Here is a 27068-nt window from a genome sequence, read left to right as displayed (position 1 = left end):
TTTCCCTACAGCACCACCACAGGAGAAAAGCAGAATACACAGGGACCATTAAATGAAAAGGATGTCCATGTAATGCTAGCACGTACTGGGTCGTCTTTATTTAGAGAATCTCTTTGTAGCCACTCTTCACTCTTGTTAATAGGTAAAGGGTTCTAAATTTGAAAATGAAAATGTTGAATGATATAAACTTCTCCCAAACATCCAAGATCCAGTCGGACAGTTCTGGATTTTGGGCGATGACCTGAGAATGCTGTTGCACGTCATGATTTGAGCTGCATCCTCAATTATCTATCCGGTGAATAGGGGATAACATGTTCTAACTGGAATACCCCTTTGACTACTGTGTAGAGGACACTAAAGGGACATACTTGGAAAATACAGATGACGTCCGTGTGCATTCCGTATTTTGCGGAACTGAACAGCTGCCCCCTAATAGAACAGTACTATCCTTGTCCGCGGACAATAATAGGACATGTTCTATTTTTTGCGGAATGGAAATGAATGGTTCCGCATACGGTCCGCAAAAAAAAAATGGAACGGACACAGAAAGAAAATACATTCGTGTGCATGAGCCCTTATGGATGGGAGTACAATTTAGCTTTTTTTTTTCCTTCAAGGCATATCATAAGATGTTTGCACAATAAAAAAAAATGATAAGGGGGTCGCTAGCAGAATCGGGGAACCTCTGTGTCTGTACATGGCTTTACACACCATGTGCACTGACTGCTGTCCAAAACTGCTAATTCAGTCAGCACAGCCCCCCAGCCTGTTTGTGTAAAGTAGCCTGTAGTCTAGGGCATCTTTCCAGCCCTATTCCAGTGAGAGTGTGAGGCCAGGAGCGGGTGGAAGATCTGCCTGTGTCCATCTGCTGCCAGCTGCTCTCTTTTGTACATAGCACCCCCGTCGCCAGGCTACCCCCATCATCTGCAACCTGTGCTCCCTGTACATCTCCCCCATCTCCCTTCCCTAGGATCATACTGTACATTATATTGCATAACTTGTGTTCTCCCTCCCATTCTGCTGTCTGTCTCATTCTGTAGACCCTCATATCCCTCAGCTGCATTAGGTCTCCCTCCCTCCCTCCTCTCAGTCCAGCTGAGGAACATATTATACCCCCCCCCCCCCCCCCCTGCCTCCTCCCCCTCTTTGGTCATCTATCTTGTGTCATCCTCAGACTTGAGCTTCAGATATTCAAGATGCAGCCAAGGAACCAGGTAAGAAGAGGGGAGGAGATGGAGGTGTGTGAGAAGAGGAAGGAGGGTCTGTACCCCTGTTCATTGTACGGCCAGTAGTGAAGAGGTTAACAAAACAGGAGGGTCTGTCTGGAGACAGTGGGCTTCTTTGTACGAGAGGATGACTTGGTCACGGGGAGCAGAACATTCATGCCTGTATTTAGCTGGTGGATTTTAGGGGGTTATTCGTGGTGGGAGGTGGAATTATTTTTGATGTTAGCATTTCTGCATATTCTGGAAAGATTACTTCGCTCTAGTCTTTGCCTAGTTCTGCAGAAGCTACGTTATATTCTCAGGGGTAGGTTTGAGGTTTTCTAAGAACAGGCTTTTCTACCGGTCTTAGCAAAAAGTCCATTGGGGTAAGAGGCACCAAATTTGTAAGGCTTTACGGCGACCGCAAGACGCAGAAAAGTAGTTTGACACAAAAATATGTGCATGTAACTTGCTGCTTGACTACTTTACAATTGTGATTTGGCTGTGAAAATACAACCAAGTTGCAGGCAAAGTCGCGTGTCGCTCGCAACTTCTATTAAAGCCAATAGTAGAAAAGTTGCGACATGCAATACAAAATCCAACATGTCTGGATTTTTTGCAACTTTTGTGTCACATTGCAACACTATTGGCAATCATTAGAACAAATGTCGCGTGATTTTCTTGTCACCCGACACATGGCGATGTGTAGCTGTACCCTAAACGTATCTCATCTTTGAGCTGTCCATGCACCGAAACTGAAATCTACACCAGCTATTGGCTGATGCAGATTTCACGTATGATTTACTCCTGTGTACTGATGTGTTGGTCTGAGGTGGGCCTTTTTTGTTTTCCAAAAAGTAGCAAATTTTGTGTAAAATGACAATTCCACAATTTTGTACAACAGAAAACTGCCATACAGGGTTGATAAATTCCCACCGTGGTGTCCATCAGGCCCTGCCTGGTTGATTGCCTCACATGCGGTACATAGTACGACACTATAGAGGTATATTCACATTTGTTGCAGAATTTAACTCCAGGCATGTGAACGCGCTTGTTTCTGCTGCAGGTGTGGATTTCTACAAGTGCCATTGAGATGACCAGGAGAGTCGCAGACATTTCTGGAACAAATCTGCTGCATGTGAATATACTCTTATACATAGCAGCTGACAAATTTCGGTCAGACCTAATACCTAGTCTAGTTTCACATATGCGGCACGAGATCCGGCAGAGAACAGCCTGCCAGAGCTCTCTGGATCCGCATTGCCTGATGGTTCCTGAATGCCCACCAGCCCCATTAACTATAATGGGGTCCAGCAGAGATCCAGCCGCTACCCGGCAAATATAACTGGATTTTTGCCAGAGAAAAACTGTTACATGCATACTGGGCATTCCGGTAAAATCCATCAATGCTGGATCCAGAGAGCTCCGGCAGGAACATCGTGCCGGAACTACTAAAGGCAGTGTAAAACTAACCTTAGAGATGAGGGAATCGATTCGTCTCATCAGCAGGACTTCTTCCCCTGTGGGGGCTGTCCCTGCGGATGAAGAAGCGTCCACCTGCCGCTAGAGTTTAGCCTGACCCTGACAATTTCCAACTTGTGCCGCTACTCCCATTAGCAGGGCATGAGCACAGGCTCAGCTTCAGAGTAGATTATCAAATATTCTGGATTATCACACACTTTTATAAATCTCACTAGTAAATGCCAAGATACTTCAGAAAGTTTGTGATAACATGTTAACATGTAAAGTAAAACGACTACGACTCTTCTTCGTCCTCTGGTCCTGTGAAGCTGCACATTATATTACAGTGCTGTTTTGGGGAAAAAGTGACAGATTAATCCAGCAATATTCCAGAAAAATGTGATAAAGGAAGTTTGTTATGTTGTCATTCTTTACTCATTTACTATGTATGAGTGGATGATTGCAGCATTTCTTTGCTTCGATGTTCCCTCTTGGGCAGGGCAAGGTCTGTTTGTTTACTGCCAGTGACGTACCGGGCTTCACATCAGTATGCTAGGCGGAGACTTCCACCTAGCAGTGAGCCCGTAGATGTCACCGGCACAAATGGGCAGTCTGTAGCTCTACCCTAAGTTGTTTTAGAGGCGGCTACCACTAGCACCCCTTTAACTGAATATGGCTCCAAAGTGAAGGATCATTTTAATTACTTTGTGCAGGTTAACCCGTAGAGGACCCGCGCCGTACATGTATGGCGCAGCTGAACGGGAGGCGCATGGTATGCTGGGTTCTGGGGCAGGATCGCGGGGGAACCGGAGCGCGATGGCTGCTTTTACCTGCAGGCATCCATGTCGGGTAAGAGCAGCATCGCGTATTTCCGCCACCCTGCAGCTCCAAGCGCTGCGATTGTCAATGAAGACCGGCACATCGCAGCATCGGAAGCAGCATGGGGCTGCGGGGGAGGCCAGGGGGGTCATGTGGAGGTGACCGGTGCTGAACTAGTCAGGTTGGACCCCAGTAAATTTGAGTCAATTCGTAAATTCCTACACTACAATGACAATGCACAGTGCCCACCCCATAACGACCCGACATTTGACCGTCTGTTCATGGTTAGGCCTGTCCTTGACCACTTTAACACCAGGTTTGCTGAGGTGTCCAACCCAGATAAAAATGTCTGTTTAGATGAGTCCCTATTACTTTTCAAAGTGAGGGTTAGATTCCACCAGTACTTGCCTAGCAAACGGGCAAGGTATGGCATTAAGATTTACAAACTTTGTGAGAGTGGCTCCAGGTACACCCACAAGTTCCGCATTTCCGAAGGGAAAGATTCCCAGATAGAACCCCCAGGATGCCCCCCGTCCAGCTCCCCTGCTCCTGTACGTGGTACCACAACCACTACCCCCAAACCAGTTTGCAACTTGGACTACAACAGGCACATGGGAGGGGTTGATCTTTCAGATCAAGTTCTGAAGCCCTACAGTGCCACATGAAAAACAAAAGTGCGGTACAAAAAGCTGGCCGTACACATTGTACAGACGACAAAGTTTTACCACTTTATATCTCTGATTTAGTCCGCATAGCTTACATATCCACTTTTCACCAACCACTACATATTCATTTCCATGAAACACCTGTTAGGTCAAAAGTTCCCTTTCCACCCCTAAAATGTTTGTACGGGGGTGCACTGTCTAAAACAGGGTCACTTCTTGGGGTTTTTAATTTCTGGGGACCTCAGGAATTTTTTAAATGCGACATGGCACCTAAAATCCATGTCTGCCAATTCAGGCCTGCCAGCAAAATCCATATTTTGCTGTTTGCCTGCTGTGCGCCCATACAGCAGGCTGCAAGCGCATATGGGGTGTTTCCTGAATGGGGGGGAAATGGGGAACACATACTGGGGTGCATTTTCTCCTTTAACCCTATGTGAAAGGGAAAAATTGGGGCTGCTAGTAATTTTTTATTTTCACAAATGTATGCTTTGAAATCCTTTAACAAGTGTTTCTGCCTTCTGTGAGGCACCTGTTTGCTGAAAAGTACCCTTTCCACCACTTAAAATGTTCGTACGGGGATGCACTGTCCAAAACAGGGTCACTTCTTGGTGTTTTTTAAAATTTCTGGGGACCTCAGGATTTTTTTAAATGCGACATGGCATCTAAAATCCATGTCTGCCAATTCAGGCCAGCCAAATTCATATTTAGCTGTTTGCCTGCTGTGCGCCCATACAGCAGGCTACAAGCACATATGGGGTGTTTCCTGAATGGGGAGAAAATGGGGAACACATACTGGGGTGCATTATCTCCTTTAACCCCTTGTAAAAGTGAAAAATTGAGGTCTGCAAGTAATTTTTCATTTTCACAAATGTGTGCTTTAAAATCCTATAACAAGTGTTTCTGCCTTCTGTGAGACACCTGTTTGCTGAAAAGTACCCTTTTCAACAATTAAAATGTTTGTACGGGGGTGCTCTTTCCAAAATGGGGTCACTTCTTGGGGGTTTTATTTCTGGAAACCTCAGGAATATTTTAAATGCGACATGGCACCTAAGGGCTCTTTCACACCTGCGTTCTTTTCTTCCGGCATAGAGTTCCGTCGTCGGGGCTCTATGCCGGAAGAATCCTGATCAGGATTATCCTAATGCATTCTGAATGGAGAGTAATCCGTTCAGGATGCATCAGGATGTCTTCAGTTCCGGTACGGAACGTTTGTTGGCCGGAGAAAATACCGCAGCATGCTGCGCTTTTTGCTCCGGCCAAAAATCCGGAACACTTGCCGCAAGGCCGGATCCGGAATTAAAGCCCATTGGAAGGCATTGATCCGGATCCGGCCTTAAGATAAACGTCGTTTCGGCGCATTGCCGGAGCCGACATTTAGCTTTTTCTGAGTGGTTACCATGGCTGCCGGGACGCTAAAGTCCTGGCAGCCATGGTAAAGTGTAGTGGGGAGCGGGGGAGCAGTATACTTACCGTCCGTGCGGCTCCCCGGGCGCTCCAGAGTGACGTCAGGGCGCCCCAAGCGCATGGATCACGTGATCCATGTGATCACGTCATCCATGCGCATGGGGCGCTCTGATGTCATTCTGGAGCGCCCCGGGAGCCGCACGGACTGTAAGTATACTGCTCCCCCGCTCCCCACTACTACTATGGCAACCAGGACTTTAATAGCGTCCTGGGTGCCATAGTAACACTGAAAGCATTTGGAAGACGGTTCCGTCTTCAAATGCTTTCAGTACACTTGCGTTTTTCCGGATCCGGCAGGCACCTCCGGCAACGGAAGTGCATGCCGGATCCCAACAACGCAAGTGTGAAAGAGGCCTAAAATCCATGTCTGTCAATTCAGGTCAGCAAAATCCATATTTTGCTGTTTGACTCTAGAGCCCTGCTGTGCGCCATACATCATTTTTTGAGCCCATATGGTGTGTTGCCATATTCAGGGGAAATGGGGAACAAAATGTGGGGTTACCCTTTGGAAAAGTGAAAACTGTGGGTGTAAAGCAACTTTTTCTATAAAAAAATCATATTTTTCATTTTCACTACCAAGTGTTTCCTAATTCTTGGAAACACCTTTGAGGTCAAAGTGCTCACTACACACCTAGAAAGATTCCTTGAGGGGTGTAGTTTCCAAAATGGGGTCACTTTTTGGGGGTTTCCACTGTAGTGCTACCTCAGGGTGTCTTTATATGTGACATAGCTCCCAATTGCCATTCCAGCTAAATCCGCTATCCTAAAGCCATATGGTGCTCCTTCCACTCTTAGGCCTGCTATGCGCCCATACATCATTTTTTTAGCACATATGGGGTGTTGCCGTATTCGGGTGGAAATGGGAAAGAGAATGTGGGGTGCATTTTATCCTGTTATCCTTTGGGAAAGTGAAAAATGTGGGTGTAAAGCAACTTTTTCTAGAAAAAAAATGCCTTTTTTTTTTTTACTGCCAAGTGTTTCGTAATTCTAGGAAACACCTTTGAGGCCAAAGTGCTCACTACACACCTTGAAAGATTCCTTGAGGGGTATAGTTTCCAAGATGGGGGTCACATTTTGGGGATTTCCACTGAAGGGCCTCCTCAGGGTGTCTTTATATGCGACATAGCTCCCAATTACCATTCCAGCTAAATCCGCTCTTCAAAAGCCATATGGTGCTCCTTCCACTCTGAAGCCTGATGTGCGCCCATACATAAATTTTTGGGCACATATGAGGTGTTGCCGTATTCGGGGGGAAATGGCAAACAAAAGGTGTGGTGCTTTTTGTCCTGTTATCCTTTGGGAAAGTGAAAAATGTGGGTGCAAAGCAACTGTTTCTAGAAAAAAAAATGCAATTTTTCATTTTCACTGCCAAGTGTTTCCTAATTCTAGAAAACACCTTTGAGGTCAAAGTGCTCACTACACACCTTGAAAAATTCCTTGAGGGGTGTAGTTTGCAAAATGGGGTCACTTTTTTGGGGGTTTCCACTGTAGGGCCACCTTAGGGTGTCTTCATATACGACATAGTTCCCAATTACCATTCCAGCTACTGTATTTTTTGCCCTATAAGATGCACCGGCCCATAAGACGCACCTAGGTTTTTGAGGAGTAAAATAAGAAAAAAAATATTTTAAACCAAAATGTGTGCTTTTGGTGGGTTTTGAACTAATGGTGGTCTGTGGAAGACACTGTTATGGAGGGGATCTGTGGATGCCGCACTGTTATGGGGGATCTGTGGATGAAACTGTTATGGGGGCATCTGTGGATGGCACTGTTATGGGGATCTGTGGATGACACTGTAACGGGGGGTATCTGTGGATGACTGCTATGGGGGGATCTGTGGATGACACATATATAGCATCTTATGCTATATATGTGTCATCCACAGATTCTCCCTATAACAGTGTCCCTGTGTAAATAGTGAATGACCCTCAATACAGGGGGTGGGGGCCGGCAACTGGTGTTGGAATGTCAGCGGGGCTCGGTGCAGTCACTGTATTCTATTACACCGGGCCCCGCTCACTGTAGTATTCATATGTAACGTGTAGGCATGGAAGCTTTGTTAAACTATAGAAATCCTCTGCAGCAGTAGCGAAATCCACGTAGTACTCACTTGAAACTCCCATAGCAGGCAGGCCGGGTGGCAGCGTAACATCACTCACTACGTCACGCGCGTGCTCCTCTCACTTTATGAATAAGGCAGGCGGAGCAGGCGCGTGACGTAGGGAGGGACATTATGCTGGCCTGCCTGCTACAGTAGTTTCAAGTCAGTACTATGTGGATTTCACTACTGCTGCAGAGGATTTCTATAGTTTAACAAAGCTCCCATGCCTACACGTTACATATAAATACTACAGTGAGCGGGGCTGGTGTAAGAGAATACAGTGACTGCACCGGGCCCCGCTGCCATTCCAATATCAGTTGCCGGCCCCCAGCCCCTCCTCCCACCCCGCTTATACATCGCCGGCCGCGCTGTGCAGCATCGCGGCCAGCGGTGTATCAGTGCTAAATGGCAGCATTCGCCCCATAAGACGCAATGCCATTCCCCCCCCACACTTTTGGGGGGGAAAAGTGCGTCTTATAGGGTGAAAAATATGGTAAATCCATTCTCCAAAAGCCATATAGTTATCTTTTGGTAAAGTGAAAAATATGGGTGTAAAGCAACTTTTTCTAGAAAAAAAAATCAATTTTTCATTTTTACTGCCAAGTGTTTCCTATTTCTAGGAAACACCTTTGAGGTCAAAGTGCTCACTACACACCTAGAAAGATTCCTTGAGGGGTGTAGTTTCCAAAATAGAGTCACTTTTTGGGGGTTTCCACTGTAGGGCTGCCTCAGGTTGTCTTTATATGCGACATAGCTCCCAATTACCATTCCAGCTAAATCCGCTCTCCAAAAGCCATATGGTGTTCCTTCCACTCTGAAGCCTGCTGTGTGCCCATACATAATTTTTTGAGCACATATGGGGTGTTGCCGTATTTAGGGGTTAATGGGGAACAAAATGTGGGTGTGGGGTGCATTTTGTCCTTTTATCCTTTGGGTAATTGAAAATTGTGGGTGTAAAGCAACTTTTTCTCGAAAAAAATGCAATTTTTCATTTTCACTGCCAAGTGTTTCCTAATTCTAGGAAACACCTTTGAGGTCAAAGTGTTCACTACACACCTTGAAAGATTCCTTGAGGGGTGTAGTTTCCAAAATGGGGTCACTTTTTGGGGGTTTCCACTGTAGGGCCACCTCAGGGTGTCTTTAGGCTACTTTCACACTAGCGTTGTTTTAATCCGGCGTTCAATTCCGACACCGAAACTGCCCGCCGGATCCGGAAAAACGTGTGAAAACGGACTACATTTTAATCCTGATCAGGATTTTGATCACAATGAAAAAATGCATTGGAAAAAACGGATCCGCCATTTATGGACTTTAACTTTTTTATTTTCACATTTTTCGGGTTTAACATGCAAAAGCCGGATCCGGTTTGACTGAACACACAGCGCCAGATCCGGCGTTAATGCAAGTCAATGGGAAAAAGACCGGATCCGGCGTTCAGTCAAAGTGTTCAGGATTTTTGGCCAGAGGTAAAAATACAGCATGCTACGTTTTTCTGAAAAGCCTGATCAGTCAAAAAGACTAAACTGAAGACATCCTGATGCATCCTGAAGGACGGACTCTCCATTCAGAATGCATGAGGATAAAACTGATCAGTTCTTTTCCGGATTTGAGCCCCTAGGACGGAACTCAGCGCCGGAAAAGAAAAACGCTAGTGTGAAAGTACCCTTATATTTGACATAGCTCCCAATTACTATTCCAGCTAAATCCACTATCCTAAAGCCATATGTGCTCCTTCCACTCTGAAGCCTGCTGTGCGCCTATACATCATGTTTTGAGCACATATGGGGTGTTTATGTAAACTCCAGAATCAGGGTAATAGATTTTGAGTTTTGTTTGGCTGTTAACCCTTGATGTGTTGCAGGAAAAATGGATTGAAATTTAAAATCTGCCCAAAAAATTAAATTTGGAAATTTAATTCCCATTATTCGTTATTTCTCGTGGGACACCTAAAGGGTTTACAAAGTTTGTAAAATCAAATTTAAATAGCTTGAGGGGTGTAGTTTCTAAAATGGGGTGATTTATGGGTGGTGTCTAATATGTTAGCCCCACAAAGGAATTCATAACTTAACTGGTCATTAAAAAATTGGGTTTTTGAAATTTTCTGAAACATTTTAAGATTTGCTTCTAAACTTAAACGTCCAAAAAAAGTAAAATGTCATTTTCAAAATGATCCAAACATGAAGTAGACATATGAGGAATGTAAAGTAATAACTATTTTTGGAGGTATTACTATCTGTTTTAAAAGTAGAGAAATAGAAATTTGGAAATTTAATAATTTTTATTTGTAAATTTGGTATTTTTTATAAATAAAAATGAAATATTTTGATTCAAATTTACCACTGTCCTGAAGTACAATATATGAAGAGAAAACAATTTCAGAATGTCTTGTATAAGTAAAAGCGTTTTAAAGTTATCACCACATAAATTGACACGTCAGATTTACTAAAAATGGCCTGGTCCTTATCGTGAAAAATTGCAGGGTCTTGAAGGGGTTAAAGGGTTTCGGGGTTCATAATATGTATGGGCTGTCAGATCGATAGGAGGTTTGTCGCTGGGCACCCCAACTGTTTTAAAGGGCCAAAGCACTAGTGCAAATGCTGCGGCCTCTGCATTGATTACTTGCACATTGTCTTCTTAGTAGTAGCATTGCAGGGTACTGCAGCCGTGACATGTTCCACCCCTTCAAACAGCTGATCGGCGGGAGTGGTGAGTGTCAGGCCCCCACTGATCTGATATTGATAGCCTATCCTGAGGATAGGTCATCAATATTTCGAACCCGGAAACCCCATTGAATACAATGTTTAACATAAAAAATACAATAAGAAAAATCAACAATCATTTCGTCATGGCCCCTATGAGACTAATTTTGAAGGACTACTTATGAATATTTTCACCCCTGTCCACAGGTCTTTTTGGCACAAGCCGTTCTGATGTTGCTCCTCGCACTACTAACTGTCAGCTGTGAGGGGTCTAAACCAGTAAAGCGAGCACCACCAAAGACCAAGGCCTGTGCTGACCGCCAGGAGGAGGTGTTGGAGCAGATGTATGGACACCTGGCTGCTGGTATGCTTAGCGCCTATCACCACACACTGCAGCTTCAGCCACTTGAGAAGGAGAACATCAGCTGCCCAGCTGGGACCCGAGGTAGAGCTCCGGCAGACGGCAAGCAGCGGCTACCGGTCAATATCCACAGCATATCCCCATGGGCATACAGGTGACTTCAGATACTTTTATGGATGTCTGTATCTGGTATTGGGAGTGGATTCCTCTGTAAAATCTATTGCTCACACTGAAACCATGATCTCTTTAAAATCTAGGGTAAATTGTTAATCCATATTGTCTGTGGGGTTGCAGCGGCCCGCTGAGGAGTGCATGGAGGATGGGAGTAGTGGTTGTGGCCAGGGGACTTGTTGTAGCACTCCCAGATCACAGTCCCAATCTCCCCTCTGGCTCTCCCTGGGGTTACACATTGACTGGAGAGCGCACCCTTTCTTCCCTCGGGGCGCACCCTGGGTTTGGGCTGCTTCCTTGATGTTAGATGTTCGCCTGGGTGCAATGTCCAGCAAATGGTGGAGTCAGTAACCAGGCCCATTGGTGTAAATAAATAAGTCTCTGTTTACTAAAGTGCAGAATGGGAGTAGTAATATATCCAACCAGTTCCAAGTAGATCACAGTGCAATTCCTCCCCAATAGAAATGTGTGGACAGCAGCAATGATGGAGGTTGTAGTACTCCTTCACCCTGTCTTTTTTAACAACCTTAAGCATGCAATGAAGTTCTTTGAAATGTTTCTGCAATTTCCCAGGCTGAAGGGTGCAGATTTAAAGGGGTTGTCAGCTTTTTTCTACTGATGACCTATCCTCGGGATAAGGCCTCATGCACATGGCCGTTGCCCGGCTGTGGCCGTATTGCGGCCCTCACCGTAACATGTTCTATTTTTTTACAGTGTGGACGGATCACCGACCCATTCAAGTTGATTGCGTCAAATTGCAGTCCCCAATGCACGGACGGCTGCACAACGGCCGTGTGCATGAGGCCTAATTAACCAATATCAGATCGGCATGAGTCCGACTCCTGGCACCCCCGCCGATCAGCTTCTCTTCATTGTTTACCTGCTCGCTGTCGCAACCGCAGCAGTGTAATTACAACTGTGGCGTCTCATGTTCACTTAAATAGACGAGGGCCTTCCCATAGAAGTGAATGGGGACGTCATAGTTATAATTACTACAGTGCTAACCAGAGGAACTGAGGATAGGTCATCAATAGAAAAAAGCGGACAACACCTTTAAGACACAGCTGGCCAAACCATGCCCAAGTTTGGAAAGGTGTGCTAGCAATTTCCCCTCTCCCTGCAGCAAAGTCTTTGTCTGCGTTAAACATCCACAATGCCTTGCTGTCTGACTCCAATGCACAGCCTTGCAGATTCTGGACCTTCTAACTTCTTCTCTCTAGAGTAGTTTTGATATTAGCTTCCTTGGCTGTAGATTGTTTCAGAGATGAAGGCTCTCTGAGCTTGGGCCTAGCTCGGAGTATCTTGCACATGTAGGTCCTCTCTGTAACACAACTACACTCTCTACTCACTAACCAAGGGGCAGACCTATGTGCATCTCCTAGCAACTGAAGGGAATGAGCCAAGGTATTAACCCTAAACTGTCCATAAATGCATAAATAACTGGCCATAAATCACAACATTTCACTTAGCGAAAAAAATGAATGAATAAATAAATAAAAATTACAACAGTTTACCCTTTGCAGTGACATTCTGTAATAATACAGTGATCCCCCGGTGCTTAAAATCCTCCATTTCTTTGCTACAGCCTTGACATTCTGATGCCCAGCATATCATGCTTGCTGAAAACCGGATGCTCCCCCTGTAAGGATCTAATGTGTATGAAAGGCTTTGCTTGCAGTCTGTGTGGTTAGATGATGACCCATTACATAGGCTTAGGGTTTATGCACGCGAATGTGTGCGTCCCATGCCAGTGCTGCGGAACACTATCTGCACTGACCATGTGCCCGCCGTTTGCGAATGCAGACCCTTTCTCTTGAATGGTATTTTGAGGATTGCGGACCCATTCAAGTGTTGGTGGGCATCTTACACCATTTTTCATCTATCCTAATATTGATCACATATTATTGGTTAGGAACTACCAATACTTAAAGAGGGTTTCAATGTATTTTTTTTAAATCTAACCGTCAGACATTGGGACTTGTGGAGAATTCCATACTGGCCTGGTCCCCAGTGTTTGGTTCCAGCTCCTGGGCTATCTTAACTGGACTTCCGATCCCCAAGTTCCTGCTGAGATGAGGTCACATGTACCCCTGCAGCCAATGACTGGCCTCAGTGATTACGTGTCCTCACGTCATTGGCTGCAGCAGCACACATGACCCTGTATGTGCAGGAAATTGACAGATGAGGACCAAAAGTCCAGTGAAGAGAAACAGAAAGCCAAAACCTGAGTAACAGGTACCAGGTGACTACAATTTTCTCAACAGGTCCCAATGTGTGGGAGTTAGAACCACTTTATCTGATGATGGACATTTATGGTGTACCTCTCTAACATACATTCTGTGGAGATTTTCTGAGCAGGAGTAGTGTGAATATAAACTTTTATTCAGCTAGGTTCTCCTCCTGCAAGTGCCCGGGAGGTGGAGCTTCATTGTGAAGTGATTTCTGCATTGAGCTGCTTCACAGGCCCTTCCTTCTGCTGTGAGTGACAGTTGTAGCATCCAATCAGGAGAGCACTACAGCTGTCTCTCAGAGCAGAGGAGAGGCTTCTCCTTGGGCACTTGCAGGAGCAGAATCTGGCAGAATAAAACTTTAAAGGGTTTCCCGAGAGTTTTTTTACTGATGACCTGTCCTCTGGATAAGTCATCAGTATCTGATCGGTGGGGACCGACACCCGAAACCCCCAGCGATCAGCTGTTTGAGAAGGCACGGATGCGGCCTTCTCCCTGCTCACCAAGAACAGTGCTGTACATTGTATAGCGGCTGTGCTTGGTATTGCACTCAGCCCTATTCAGCCCGTGGTTCCTAGGCCACGTGACCTATTGTCACTTGGCCAAGGAAAAGTTGTGAGAAGGCCATGGCACTTAAAGGAGTGCCGGTACCTTCTCAAACAGCTGATCGGCGAGGCTCCTGGGTGTTGGACCCCCACCGATCAGATACTGATGACCTGTGCAGAGATGTAGCACAGGGGAATATCCTTTGGTGTTATAAGCCCTATTCTTTGTAATTAAGTTATCCCCTAGCCACAGTATAGGTTATTACCATTAGATCAGTATTGAGGTCCTACCGTTGAGACCCCCCACCAATCACGAGAAAGGGGACCCCTACCCCTAGGCGCCCCTGAGATGAACAGAGCAGGTCGAGCATGCACACAGCCGCTCCATTCATCTATATGGGATTTCCGGAGACAGGTGAGTACAGTGCTCAGCTATTTCTGGAACTCCCATAAAGATGAAAGGAGAGGCAGTTTGCATTCCCGACCTGACGCTCTTTTCCTTTTGGGGGGCTCCGAGGGGTATGGGGTCCCCATTCTTGTTATTGGTGGGCGTCCCAGCGGTAAGACCCCCACTGATCTAATAGTTATTAGTGTTGGGCTACGCAGCCAATAAACATCCAGGGAAGTACTGGCACTCACTGTAAGGCCTCTTTCACACGGGCGTTCCGGATTTGCTCCAGATGAGTCGTGTGTGCATTGCAGTAAAACCGCGCGATTAGTCACGCAATTGCAGTCAGTTTTGACTGCGATTGCGTTACGATGTTCAGTTTTTTCCGCGAGTGCAATGCGTTTTGCACGCGCCTGAGAAAAAACTGAATGTGGTACCCAGACCCGAACCCGGACTTCTTCACTGAAGTTCGGGTTTGGGTTAAGTGTTCTATTCATTTTATTATTTTCCCTTATAACATGGTTATAAAGGAAAATAATAGCATTCTTAATACAGAATGCTTACTAAAATGTGGCTTGAGGGGTTAAAAAATAACTCACCCCATCAACTTGTTCGCGCAGTCGGCATCGTCTTCTTTCTTCATCTTTCAGGACCTGCAAAAGGACCTTTGATGACGTAATCTATCCTTCTATTTTCATTCAGCAGAACCTGCGCTGACGTCACCGCGCTCACCACATGGTGAGTGCGATTACGTCATCAAGGTCCTTTTGCAGGACCTGAAAGATGAAGAAAGAAGACGACGCCGACTGCACGAACAAGAGGATGAGGTGAGTAAATTTATTTTTATTTCTTAACCCCTCAAGCAACATTTTAGTAAGCATTCTGTATTAAGAATGCTATTATTTTCCTTTATAACCATGTTATAAGGGAAAATAATACAGTAAATTGACTTTTATCAATTTACTAACATCATCTCCTAGCAACCATGCGTGAAAATCGCATTGCATCCGCACATGCTTGCGGATGCAATGCGATTTTCACGCATCCCATTCATTTCTATGGGGCCTGCGTTGCGTGGAAAATGCAGAATATACAGTCAGGTTCATAAATATTGGGACATCGACACAATTCTAACATTTTTGGCTCTATACCCCACCACAATGGATTTGAAATGAAACGAACAAGATGTGCTTTAACTGCAGACTGTCAGCTTTAATTTGAGGGTATTTACATCCAAATCAGGTGAACGGTGCAGGAATTACAACAGTTTGCATATGTGCCTCCCACTTGTTACGGGACCAAAAGTAATGGGACAATTGGCTTCTCGGCTGTTCCATGGCCAGGTCTGTGTTATTCCCTCATTATCCCAATTACAATGAGCAGATAAAAGGTCCAGAGTTCATTTCAAGTCTGCTATTTGCATTTGGAATCTGTTGCTGTCAACTGTCAAGATGAGATCCAAAGAGCTGTCACTATCAGTGAAGCAAGCCATCATTAGGCTGAAAAAACACAACAAACCCATCAGAGAGATAGCAAAAACATTAGGCCTGGCCAAAACAACTGTTTGGAACATTCTTAAAAAGAAGGAACACACCGGTGAGCTCAGCAACACCAAAAGACCCGGAAGACCACGGAAAACAACTGTGGTGGATGGCCGAAGAATTATTTCCCTGGTGAAGAAAACACCCTTCGCAACAGTTGGCCAGATCAAGAACACTCTCCAGGAGGTAGGTGTATGTGTGTCAAAGTCAGCAATCAAGAGAAGACTTCACCAGAGTGAATACAGAGGGTTCACCACAAGATGTAAACCATTGGTGAGCCTCAAAAACAGGAAGGCCAGATTAGAGTTTGCCAAACGACATCTAAAAAGGCCTTCACTGTTCTGGAACAACATCCTATGGACAGATGAGACCAAGATCAACTTGTACCAGAGAGTATGGAGAAGGAAAGGAACTGCTCATGATCCTAAGCATACCACCTCATCAGTGAAGCATGGTGGTGGTAGTGTCATGGCGTGGGCATGTATAGCTGCCAATGGAACTGGTTCTCTTGTATTTATTGATGATGTGACTGCTGACAAAAGCAGCAGGATGAATTCTGAAGTGTTTCGGGCAATATTATCTGCTCATATTCAGCCAAATGCTTCAGAACTCATTGGACGGCGCTTCACAGTGCAGATGGACAATGACCCAAAGCATACTGCAAAAGCAACCAAAGAGTTTTTTAAGGGAAAGAAGTGGAATGTTATGCAATGGCCAAGTCAATCACCTGACCTGAATCCGATTGAGCATGCATTTCACTTGCTGAAGAAAAAACTGAAGGGAAAATGCCCCAAGAACAAGCAGGAACTGAAGACAGTTGCAGTAGAGGCCTGGCAGAGCATCACCAGGGATGAAACCCAGCGTCTGGTGATGTCTACGCGTTCCAGACTTCAGGCTGTAATTGACTGCAAAGGATTTGCAACCAAGTATTAAAAAGTGAAAGTTTGATTTATAATTATTATTATGTCCTATTACTTTTGGTTCCTTAACAAGTGGGAGGCACATATGCAAACTGTTGTAATTCTGACAACGTTCACCTGATTTGCATGTAAATACCCTCAAATTAAAGCTGACAGTCTGCAGGTAAAGCACATCTTGTTTGTTTCATTTCAAATCCATTGTGGTGGTGTATGGAGCCAAAAATTTTTGAATTGTGTCGATGTCCCAATATTTATGGACCTGACTGTATATCATGCTGCAATTTTCACGCAACGCACAAGTGATGCGTGAAAATCACCGCTCATCTGAACAGCCTCATTGAAGTGAATGGGTCCGGATTCAGTGCGGGTGCAATGCGTTCACCTCACGCATTGCACCCGCGCGGAATTCTTGCCCATGTGAAAGGGGCCTAATGCCATAGCCATGTTGGTTACTGGCATTACAGTGATTGGCTGGCCGGAATGCGTCATCGGGTGCTATATAGCACCCGATGACACGTGGTTCGGCTCAGTCTTAGTCAGGGAGAGCTGCAGCATAAGGGACAGATAGTGTAGGGACAGGGCCGATGCAAGGATTTTTGCCAACACAAGCGAAGCTACATTTTGGCGCCCCCCCTCGCTGCTCATCTGGCCCTGGTCCCATCTGCAGCAGCTGGCTTCTCCTCTGTGTGGTTCTGGTATCTTCTCTCAGCTTCAGACAATCGCTGGTTTGACGCACCGGCCCATAAAACTAGGTTTTAGAGGAGGATAATAAGCCAAAAATATTTTCTATTGCACCTCAGGTTAGACCAGCAATCAAACTCCCAGTGTTAATCAGACCTCAGATCAGCCCCCCAGTGCCTCAGATCAGCCCCCCAAGTCAGCCATCATGCCCCCATGTCAGCCATCAGCCCCCCATGACAGCCATCAGCCCCCATGTCAGCCATCGTGCCCCCATGTCAGCCATCGTGCCCCCATGTCAGCCATCGTGCCCCCATGTCAGCCATCGTGCCCCCATGTCAGCCATCGTGCCCCCATGTCAGCCATCGTGCCCCCATGTCAGCCATCTTGCCCCCATGTTAGCTATCGTGCCCCCATGTTAGCCATCGTGCCCCCATGTTAGCCATCAGCCCCCATGTTAGCCGTCATGCCCCCCATGTTAGCCGTCATGCCCCCCATGTCAGCCGTCATGCCCCCCATGTCAGCCGTCATGCCCCCCATGTCAGCCATCATGCCCCCCATGTCAGCCATCATGCCCCCCATGTCAGCCATCTTGCCCCCCATGTCAGCCATCATGCCCCCCATGTCATCCATCATGCCCCCCATGTCAGCCATCATGCCCCCCATGTCAGCCATCATGCCCCCCATGTCAGCCATCATGCCCCCCATGTCAGCCATCATGCCCCCCATGTCAGCCATCATGCCCCCCATGTCAGCCATCATGCCCCCCATGTCAGCCATTATGCCCCCCATGTCAGCCATCATGGTCCCCATGTCAGCCATCATGCCCCCATGTCAGCCATCAGCGCATATATAAAAAAAATTAATAACTTACCTCTCCTGCTCCTGGACGCCGCCGCTCCTCACCACCAGCGCTCTCGCTCTTCTTCCTGGTTCTCGGCCGTTAGCTGTGAAGGATGCGCACAGTGAGGTCACATGGTGCGCAGCCCTTTACAGCAGACAGCCGAGCGGAGGACTAGGAAGCAGTGAGTACAGATCCTTCACTGCTTCCCGGTCCTCCGGTACTAATGAAGCGCTTCCAAAATGGAAGCGCTTCATTAGAATTCGCCCCATAAGGCCCAGGGGTGAAAAATACAGGGTATTTAAAAAAAAAAAAAGTTTCATTTTTCCATCCCCCCGTCTCTGCGCCCTAAGGCAGCTGCTTGGTCTGCCACGGGCCCTATGTAGGGACAGGAATAGTTTTATTTTTTTTCAGGCAGGGTTTACTGTTGAAAGGTTAGAGACCCAAAAGTCCTTTTAAAGGGAATTTGTCACCTAGTTTGAGCATATTAAGCTGTTACCATTGCAATGTTCAAAAAACTACCTTCTTTCCAGCAAGGGTCTTCTTTCTTTTTTTCATGTTGTCATTTACATTAAAAAAAGCGATTTTTCGGTTATGCTAATGAACCTTCAAGGTGCCCAGAGGGGCGTTATTCCTCTCCTCTAAAGCCCAGTAACGCCCCCTGCAGTGCCAAGCCCGCCTTTATTTCAAGCCCAGCACGCCTCCTCATAAATAAATTTCCTCCCCCAGCCGAGCTGAACGGCGCCGCTCCTCCGCTACGTCATATAATTTATTCAACATACGAACCTTGCTTCATCCTTTCTTGTGCATGAAATCTCACGCAGCCGCAGTATCGCCGACTGCCTGCGTCTGTCCAATCCTACGCCTCCTGAGGGCAACAGCCTCAATAGTGTCACTGGCCATACGCCAAGCCCAGTGACGTAATCAGAGCGCTGTTGCCTCAGGAGCCGTAGGATCAGACAGGCTCAGGCGCGGAGAAACTGTGCCTGCTGCAAGAGCACAAGAAACACACTCATCCACGATACCTAGATTCATGTCCCAGTTTGCAGGGCGGCGCAGGACACCACTCTTGAAGTCACACCAGTGCGACCAGGTGGTCGGTTGGATTGCAGATAATGCTTCCAGTTGGTTAAGCCGCACCCTGTCTTCCACAAAGTCCAGTCTCAGTAGCCAAGAGTCTGGTCAACAGAATCCTCACCCTGAGTCTTGGCAAACAAGTGATCCCAGACTCGGATATTCCGAGGAGCTCTTTTCTGCGCCATTCCTTGATTTGGGCCTCTCGCCAAGCCCGCTTGAAGAGGGACATGAGGAGATTTTGTGCACTGATTCCACAGTCAGAAGAAGATAACGGTGGGGAACGGCAATTAGTGTTTCACAAGGTGGATGATGATGATGAGACACAGTTGACAATAAGTCGACGGCAATTAGTGTCTCAAAAGGTTGATGATGAGGATGAGACACAGTTGTCAATATGAGGTTCTTGTTAGGTCAACAAGTCAGGAGGATGACCAGAGTGAGGAAGTGGAAGAGGAGGTGGTGGATGATAAAATCACTGACCCAATCTGGGAAGGCGGCAAGCCGAGCGAGGACAGCAGTACAGAGGGGGAGGGATTTGCAGCACCGCAACAGACTGGAAGAGGCAATGGGGTGGCAAAAGGGAGAAGGCGGGCCACGCCAAACAGGCCCTCAACTGTTCCCTGGAGCACCCCCTTGCGGCAATCTCCCTTACCAAGGGGTAGGTGTTTCCGCAGTCTGGCGTTTGTTTGAGGAAAGTGCGGACGATAAAAGAATTGTCATTTGCAACCTGTGCCGTACCAAAATGAGCTGGGGCGTGAACACTAGCAACCTCACCACCACCAGCATGATCCACCACATGGCATCAAAGCACCCTAATAGGTGGGCCAAATGCCTGGGTCCACAATCAGTTGTCTGCGAGTCACACCACTGCCTCCTCTTCCCGTGTTACGTGCTGGCCAATCTCCTGTCCAAGACGTAGGCCCAGATGCCTTCCGCCCTGCACCTAGACCTTTGCAAGCACTATCAGCTAGCACATCCACTTCTGTGTCCCAGCGCAGCGTACAGATGTCCATACCCCAGGCCTTTGAACCACCCACCCACAGGCCATAGCACTAAATGCACACATTTCCAAATTGCTGGCCCTGGAAATGTTGCCATTTAGGCTTGTGGACACTAAGGCTTTCCGCAGCCTGATGGCGGTGGCCGTCCCTCGTTACTCAGTCCCCAGCCTCCACTATTTTTCCCGGTGTGCCATCCCTGCCTTACACCAGCATGTGTCCCATAACATCACCCGTGCCCTGACCAACGCAGTTATTGGGAAGGTCCACTTAACGACTGACACATGGACAAGTGCTTTTGCCCAGGGACACTACATTTCCCTGATGGCACACTGGGTAAACGTTGTGGAGGCCGGGAGCGAGTTGTACCCTGGGATGGCACAGGTGCTACGGATTGCGGGCCCTACTTCCATCAGGATTTCCGCCACCACCTACATTAGTGGCTGCAATCCCCCCTTCTCCTCCTCCACTTCCACCTCTGAATTCTCATCTTGCAGCACCAGTCAGCCATCAGTCAGTAGCTAGAAGCAGTATACTGTAGCACTGCAGCGGGGAAGCAGCAACAGGCCGAGCTGAAACTAATTTGCTTAGGCGACAAACAGCACACCGCTGCAGAGCTGTAGCAGGGTATAAGGGATCAGACTGAGCTGTGGCTCTCCCCACTCAACCTACAACCAGGCATGGTTGTGTCTGATAATGTCCGTAACTTGGTGGCGGTTTTGGTGCTCGGCAAGCTCACACACATCCCATGCCTAGACCATGTGTTCAACTTAGTGGTTCAGCGGTTTCTCAAAAGCTACCCCAATTTGCCTGAGCTACTGGTGAAGGTGCGCCGAGTGTGTGCCCATTTCCGAAAGTCATCTACAGCTGCCACCTGTCTGGCAACGCTGCAGCAGCGCTTACAATTGCCAGCTCACGGACTGTTGTGCGACATAAGCACGCGCTGAAACTCTATGTTCCATATGTTGGCCAGGCTTTGTGAGCAGCAGAGGGCAGTAGTGGAATACCAGCTGCAACATGGTCGTCGCCTTTCCAGTCAGCTTCTGCTCTTCACAAGCGACGAGTGGGCATGGATGATCAACACTAATAGTTATCCCCTATCTTGTGGGTAGAGGATAACTTGTAACAACCGGAATACCCCTTTAATGCAACAACAACTTCAGCTAAAACAATAAGGTTGTTGGGCCGCTGCGGTCCCCCATCACTAGGATGAAGGAGTACATACTGCATTTTCTCTGAACAGGACTGTAGAAAACTACAGGGCTGCCTCATTCAAGTGGATGGGATGGTGCTACAATACCAGATGCAGGGTCAAGATCCAGCAGCGCTGTGTCTGCTAAGAATCCAAAGGTGCCTCTCCTTTCTAGTGGTTTATAGAATCCCAGCAATTGTAGAGATATATCATCACTTGCTTACCTTTTAAGGGAGACTCTGCCTTTGACTATCATGTTATTTTTAAGTCTATTCAGTGCTGATTAATTTCCTAATATATATTTACAGCGGTTGGAGTGCATTTTTCATGAAATCTCCTGCATAGACATAGAAAAGATAAAATGCTGGCCACAGTCGGTCACCACTAGAGGGAGCTTCCTGAATACAGTCTTCTCATTGAGTTCTATGTATAACCATTGGCAGTACACTCCCTCTAGTGGTGGCTGCAGGCACTCAGTCAGTAGGTTATCTTTTCAATTCATTTCAATGCCGGAGTATCAGAAAAACAAAGCTCTGACCATGAAGGTATGTTAGAAGAAAATTGAACCTATTTAGATGGACATTCACTTTAAAGTTGTACGTTCCAGACATGAAGTCTATTAAATAAGTCACAGATGTCCCGTTATACATTTGCAGACACAGGACTCACAGTATTGATTTTCTTCTAGAATAACATACAACCCCATGCGGTATCCCAAGTACATCCCAGAAGCATATTGTCTCTGCAAGGGTTGCCTGACTGGACCCTATGGAGAGGAAAACTTCAACTTCCGCTCTACTCCAGTCTACATGCCTACAGTCATCCTCCGTCGTACATCTTCATGCACTGGTGGTCGCTATGTTTATGTTGAGGACTACATCACTATCCCAGTCGGCTGCACTTGTGTACCGGATCCCGAGAAGGAGTCGGAGGCGGACACTGCAAATTCCAGTCTGGAGAAAGAGAAGTTCAAGGTTTCTATCAATAAAAGTGAGAAACCATCGTCCAACTGATTTACAGAGTATGGATCAGGACAAGGTTGGCTTTGGGAAGCCCTCATAATTTCTCTACAGGTACAATGGTGGTAGGATGTCCTAGAGTAAACACAAATCTTGACGGATGAGAGGGTCCAGAGTTGTGCTGCACTGTAAAGCAGGGTTAGAGAAGAAATATATATTAAATGTTATGTAAATCTAGCTGCACTGGGGTGAGGACCATGATACTCAACAATCAGTCAGGGATGGATGGTAAGTGTCTACTATGGACACTAGTGACAGTCGCTTACAATTCCCAATAGTCCAGATGGGGAGAAACACAGTTAAGTGCACAACTCAAGTGCAGAAACTCATTACACTTACCCATCAGCAAAATGCTAAACCAAGAGATACTACGGTCACAACGTCAGATCAAGGCGGCATAACTACCTTAAATGCTAAATATTGTATGTCTATAAAGTAATTTTAAAAAAAATATTCTTGATTGAATATTTCCTAGCGTTTTGTATATACAGCACCTACACAGAACTATGCATCTCCATGGCAACAGACTACAAACAAACTCTGTGGTCTGATCTCGCAGTTCTAATCACCTCTGTTCCCTATTTTTTTTCTACATTACATAGGTTAGCAAGTAGACTCTAGAGGACAGTTGAGAAAATAAACTCAGACTACAACTGGATTGTTTGTAGTCTGTTACCATGGAGACACATAGATGTGCGTAAACACTGTACACATACACAAAACAGTATACTATTTGTATGACAAAGGTGTAAATATATCATTTAAACCTGCCCTACTGAACAGGCAGATGGTAACGGTCACTTCCTACTGAGCGGGTTCACCTGCAACCTACTAACAGCGTAGGACACGATAGAGGTGCCATTTAGGGATGAGCGAATCGACTTCAGGTGAAACATCCGAAGTCAATTCACATAAAACTTCGTTCTAATACTGTACAGTATTAGAGTGTATTGGCTTCGATGAGCCGAAGTTATTGCTTTGCGAAGTCTCGCTAGACTTCGCTCAATAACTTCATAAATTAATTTGTACTGTAAAAAAACATTTCCCGAACTCGGGTTCGGTTCCAAGTGGTACCTTGGAACCGAACCCGAGTTCGGGAAATTGTTTTTTACAGTACAAATTAATTTATGAAGTTATTATGTGAAGTCTTGCGAGACTTCGCAAAGCAATAACTTCGGCTCATCGAAGCCAATACACTCTAATACTGTACAGTATTAGAACGAAGTTTTATGTGAATTGACTTCGGATGTTTCATCCGAAGTCGATTCGCTCATCCCTAGTGACATTACATGGCTGTCGGTTCTCGGTTCTAGAAAATATTGCAGGAGCTTTATATGCAGAGTGCTTCCATTTATACCCTGCCTAGAATTTAAAGAAATTGTCAACCAAGTAGAAAGTTTGAAAAGTGATTCACATATATCTGCACCATTTTCTAATACATTTATATTTATGAGTTATTATAAATACAATTATAGATGTAACCTAATATCTATATATTAAAGACTAGAGACATTTTTCTTATGATTGCATTTTACTCTTTTTTTTTTTTATTGATCTTGATTAAAAATTATCAGCAGTTTTTGTGATACATGGGGTTTAAAATCAGTCCATTGGCAGAGTATCACTTCTCAGTCCTGTTATGACTCATGTGATACTTTATCTCTGATCTCCCAACCTTATAAACACTCATTATAGGTAAACTCTGATAAGAATATGTGTTTATGATGTCTAATAATAATAATCTTTATTTCTATAGCGCCAACATATTCCGCAGCACTTTACACTTCATGAGTTCATGTACAGTCATAAATAACAAAGCAACATGTCAATAATCACAAAAGGAATGAGGGCCCTGCTCGCAAGAGCTTACAATCTATGAGGAGATAGGGGTGACACTTGTTTTGTGCAATGGTTCGGCCATGTTGGGGAAAATAGGGGAGATATAAAGCTGCATGAGCCGTCACCACCCAATATATCTGTAGTGCTTCTGGGTGCAAGGGTGCGGTGGAGGATCAGGTTCAGGAACTGATGATAGATGGGCTATATATGGAGATCAGGGGATGTGATAGGCCACCCTAAAAAGATGTGTTTTTAGGGAGCGCCTAAAACGGTGTAAATTGTGATTTAACATCATTTCTTGGGGTAGGGAATTCCAGAGAACTGATGCAGCTCGGGCAAAATGTTGAAGCTGGGAGTGAGAGGTTTGGATTATGGCGGAATGTCAGACGTAAATAATTTACAGGGCGAAGAACGCGGGAAGGGTGGTGGGAAGAGATGTAGGGGGGTGCAGCACTGTGGAGAGCTTTGTGGGGGAGGACGGGCAGTTTAAATTGGATTCTATACTGTATGGGCAACCAGTTGCAATGACTGGCACAGGACGGAGGCATCGATGTAGCGGGTAGACAGGTGACCCTGGGTGCTGCATTAAGGATAGATTGGAGAGGGGAATGTCTGGTGAGGGGGAGGCCAAATAATAGTGAGTTACAGTAATGGATGCGGGAATGGATCAGGGTGACGATGAGAGATTTTGTTGTTTCCATAGTGAGAAAGGGGAGGATGAGGTGCAGTCAACATGAGCGGGCGAGAGACTGAATATAGGGGGTGAAGGAGAGATCAGTGCCGTGAGAAGGGATACTCTACAAATAGACTGATTTTTAACCCCATGTATCACAAACCAATTGAAAAAAATTACTTTTAGACTAAAAATTTGCCCAGAAGGTGTCCATAGCCTTTAACACCGACCACTGCAGCTAACAGCTGATCAGTCAGTAGAGATGGACAATTGCACATTTTTTTGTGGATAAAAGAGTCATTTTACTAATGTTATTTCCTAAAGTATTGATTTTATTGCTTTATCTCAATGGAGAATATTATCCCTGTATGGGATTATAGGGTTAACAGTACAGAAGCTCCACCTTCTGGTCTATACAGTTATAGCTCAACTTTCTGTGACTTTTCTTGCTCTACTCATTTGTTTCAGTATTGCAACACAACTTTATGTCCAAATTGTGGCAGCAGCGCGTCTGGCTACAATAATCCCATTTTCATGGGGTTCAGCTGGTAGCTGAACATGGTGCCCACCATGCCTCCATGATGTCCCCCTGTGCTAATGGATAGTCTGACTACTTTTAGAGAGCCTTTGAAGTTTGGTTTGGGCTTCAGCTGCATACTTCCTAAGGGCTCATGCACACGGCTGTGGCCGTATTGCGGCCTGCAACACACTGGCACCAGCCGTGTGCATCCCGCATGACGGACCCATTCACTTGAATTGGTCCGCTATCCGAGAGATGCTGAACGGAGGCACGGATCGGAAGCACTACAGTGCATGCACTACTTTTTTGTGGTGCGAAACGTCTGATGTGGATCGCGGACCCCATTCAAGTGAATGGGTCCACGACCGCATGCGGCTGCCCCACGGTCGGTGCCCTTGCATTGCGGACAGCAAACGGTCGTGTGCATGAGCCCTAAGGGAGAGGTTTTCATATGCGGCTGAAACAGCCCTAAAAATGACAGATCTGTAAATGTTTCCTCTTAAAGGGGTTGTCCGGGTTCAGAGCTGAACCAGTACATACCTCCATTTTCACCCCGGCAGCCCCCCTGACTTGAGCTTTGGAGCAGTTCATGCTCCGATGCTCTCCTTTGCTCTGCGCTAAATCGCGCAGGGCAAAGGCATTTTTCGGAGATCCGGTGACGTACCGGGGCTCTCCATGGGGCTGCCAGGAAGCCCGGTGATGTCACCAGCACTGATGGGCGGGATTTAGCGCTGCCCTAGCCAGTAAAATGGCTAGGGCAGCGCTAAAGCCCGCCCATCAGAGCCGGTGACGTCACCGAACACACTGCCGGGCGGAAGTTTCCGCCCGGCAGTGTGTTATTGAAAACAAAAGAGACCATGCCCTGCGCGACTTAGCGCAGGGCAAGGGAGCGCACCGGAGCATGAGATGCTTCTATGCTAACATCAGGGGGGCTGCCTGGGTGAAAATAAAGGTATGTCCGGGTTCAGCTCTGAACCCGGACAACCCCTTTAATACATAAATGGGTTTAGAGGTTGGCTGAGCTTAAATACTCTGCTCTACTGTTAGAAAAGTCTTTACAGGCATGCTATTATCATTCTCTTCATACACGGGTAAAAATGAAAATGGTTATAATTTTAAGAGGGTCGAGAAATGTATTTTCATATTTACATTTTTAACATGATATTTGGACAAATAAATGTATTATTGGTCACTGTGTTCAGTCTTTATTTGGTGCAGCGCCCAGAATAATTTCAACATCTCAAATTCAGACACGGTACCCAATGAGTCAAATGTGACCGCATACGAATGTTTGTATATCACTCTGTCTCGGGCAGGTGGACACTTCCTTGAAGACTGCTGAGTGATGAGTGCTCCTGTGCATAGACAGGCTTTGGATGAGCAGCCTGCAGTTCTTTGATAGCCCAGGAGGAGGCAGTATGATCTGACTGCATTGCTCATTCCAAGGAAAATGTTTTCATTTCTCTTATTTCAGAATAAAAGCTACAGACAATCTAATAGACTTTTTTTTTTTTTGCTGTCATCATGGTTGCCGTTTAGGCCAAGACCTAGGCCACATTCTAGATGTGCAAGTAACAAGTAAAAACTGTGCATCAGTCCAATAACTCTTTATTTGGAGACATTAATTTATATGATATAAATCATAACAGAAAAATATATTTTA

The 27068-nt window shown here is 46.0% G+C and overlaps 1 protein-coding gene across 1 annotated transcript; it reads left to right on the top strand.

Annotated features, from left to right (window-relative positions):
• Positions 1-895: 895 nt before the first annotated feature.
• IL17D (interleukin 17D) lies at positions 896-22686 on the top strand. The gene is made up of 3 exons (XM_040426220.1): positions 896-1214; positions 10622-10929; positions 22043-22686. The coding sequence occupies exons 1-3, from the start codon at positions 1197-1199 to the stop codon at positions 22365-22367; spliced, it is 651 nt and encodes a 216-aa protein (XP_040282154.1). The 5' UTR covers positions 896-1196; the 3' UTR covers positions 22368-22686.
• Positions 22687-27068: the final 4382 nt, after the last annotated feature.

Source organism: Bufo bufo, chromosome 3 (assembly GCF_905171765.1).
Source record: "Bufo bufo chromosome 3, aBufBuf1.1, whole genome shotgun sequence".
Lineage (NCBI taxonomy): Eukaryota > Metazoa > Chordata > Amphibia > Anura > Bufonidae > Bufo > Bufo bufo.
Note: the sequence above shows the minus strand (reverse complement) of the source record. Positions and strands in the feature narration are given on the sequence as shown.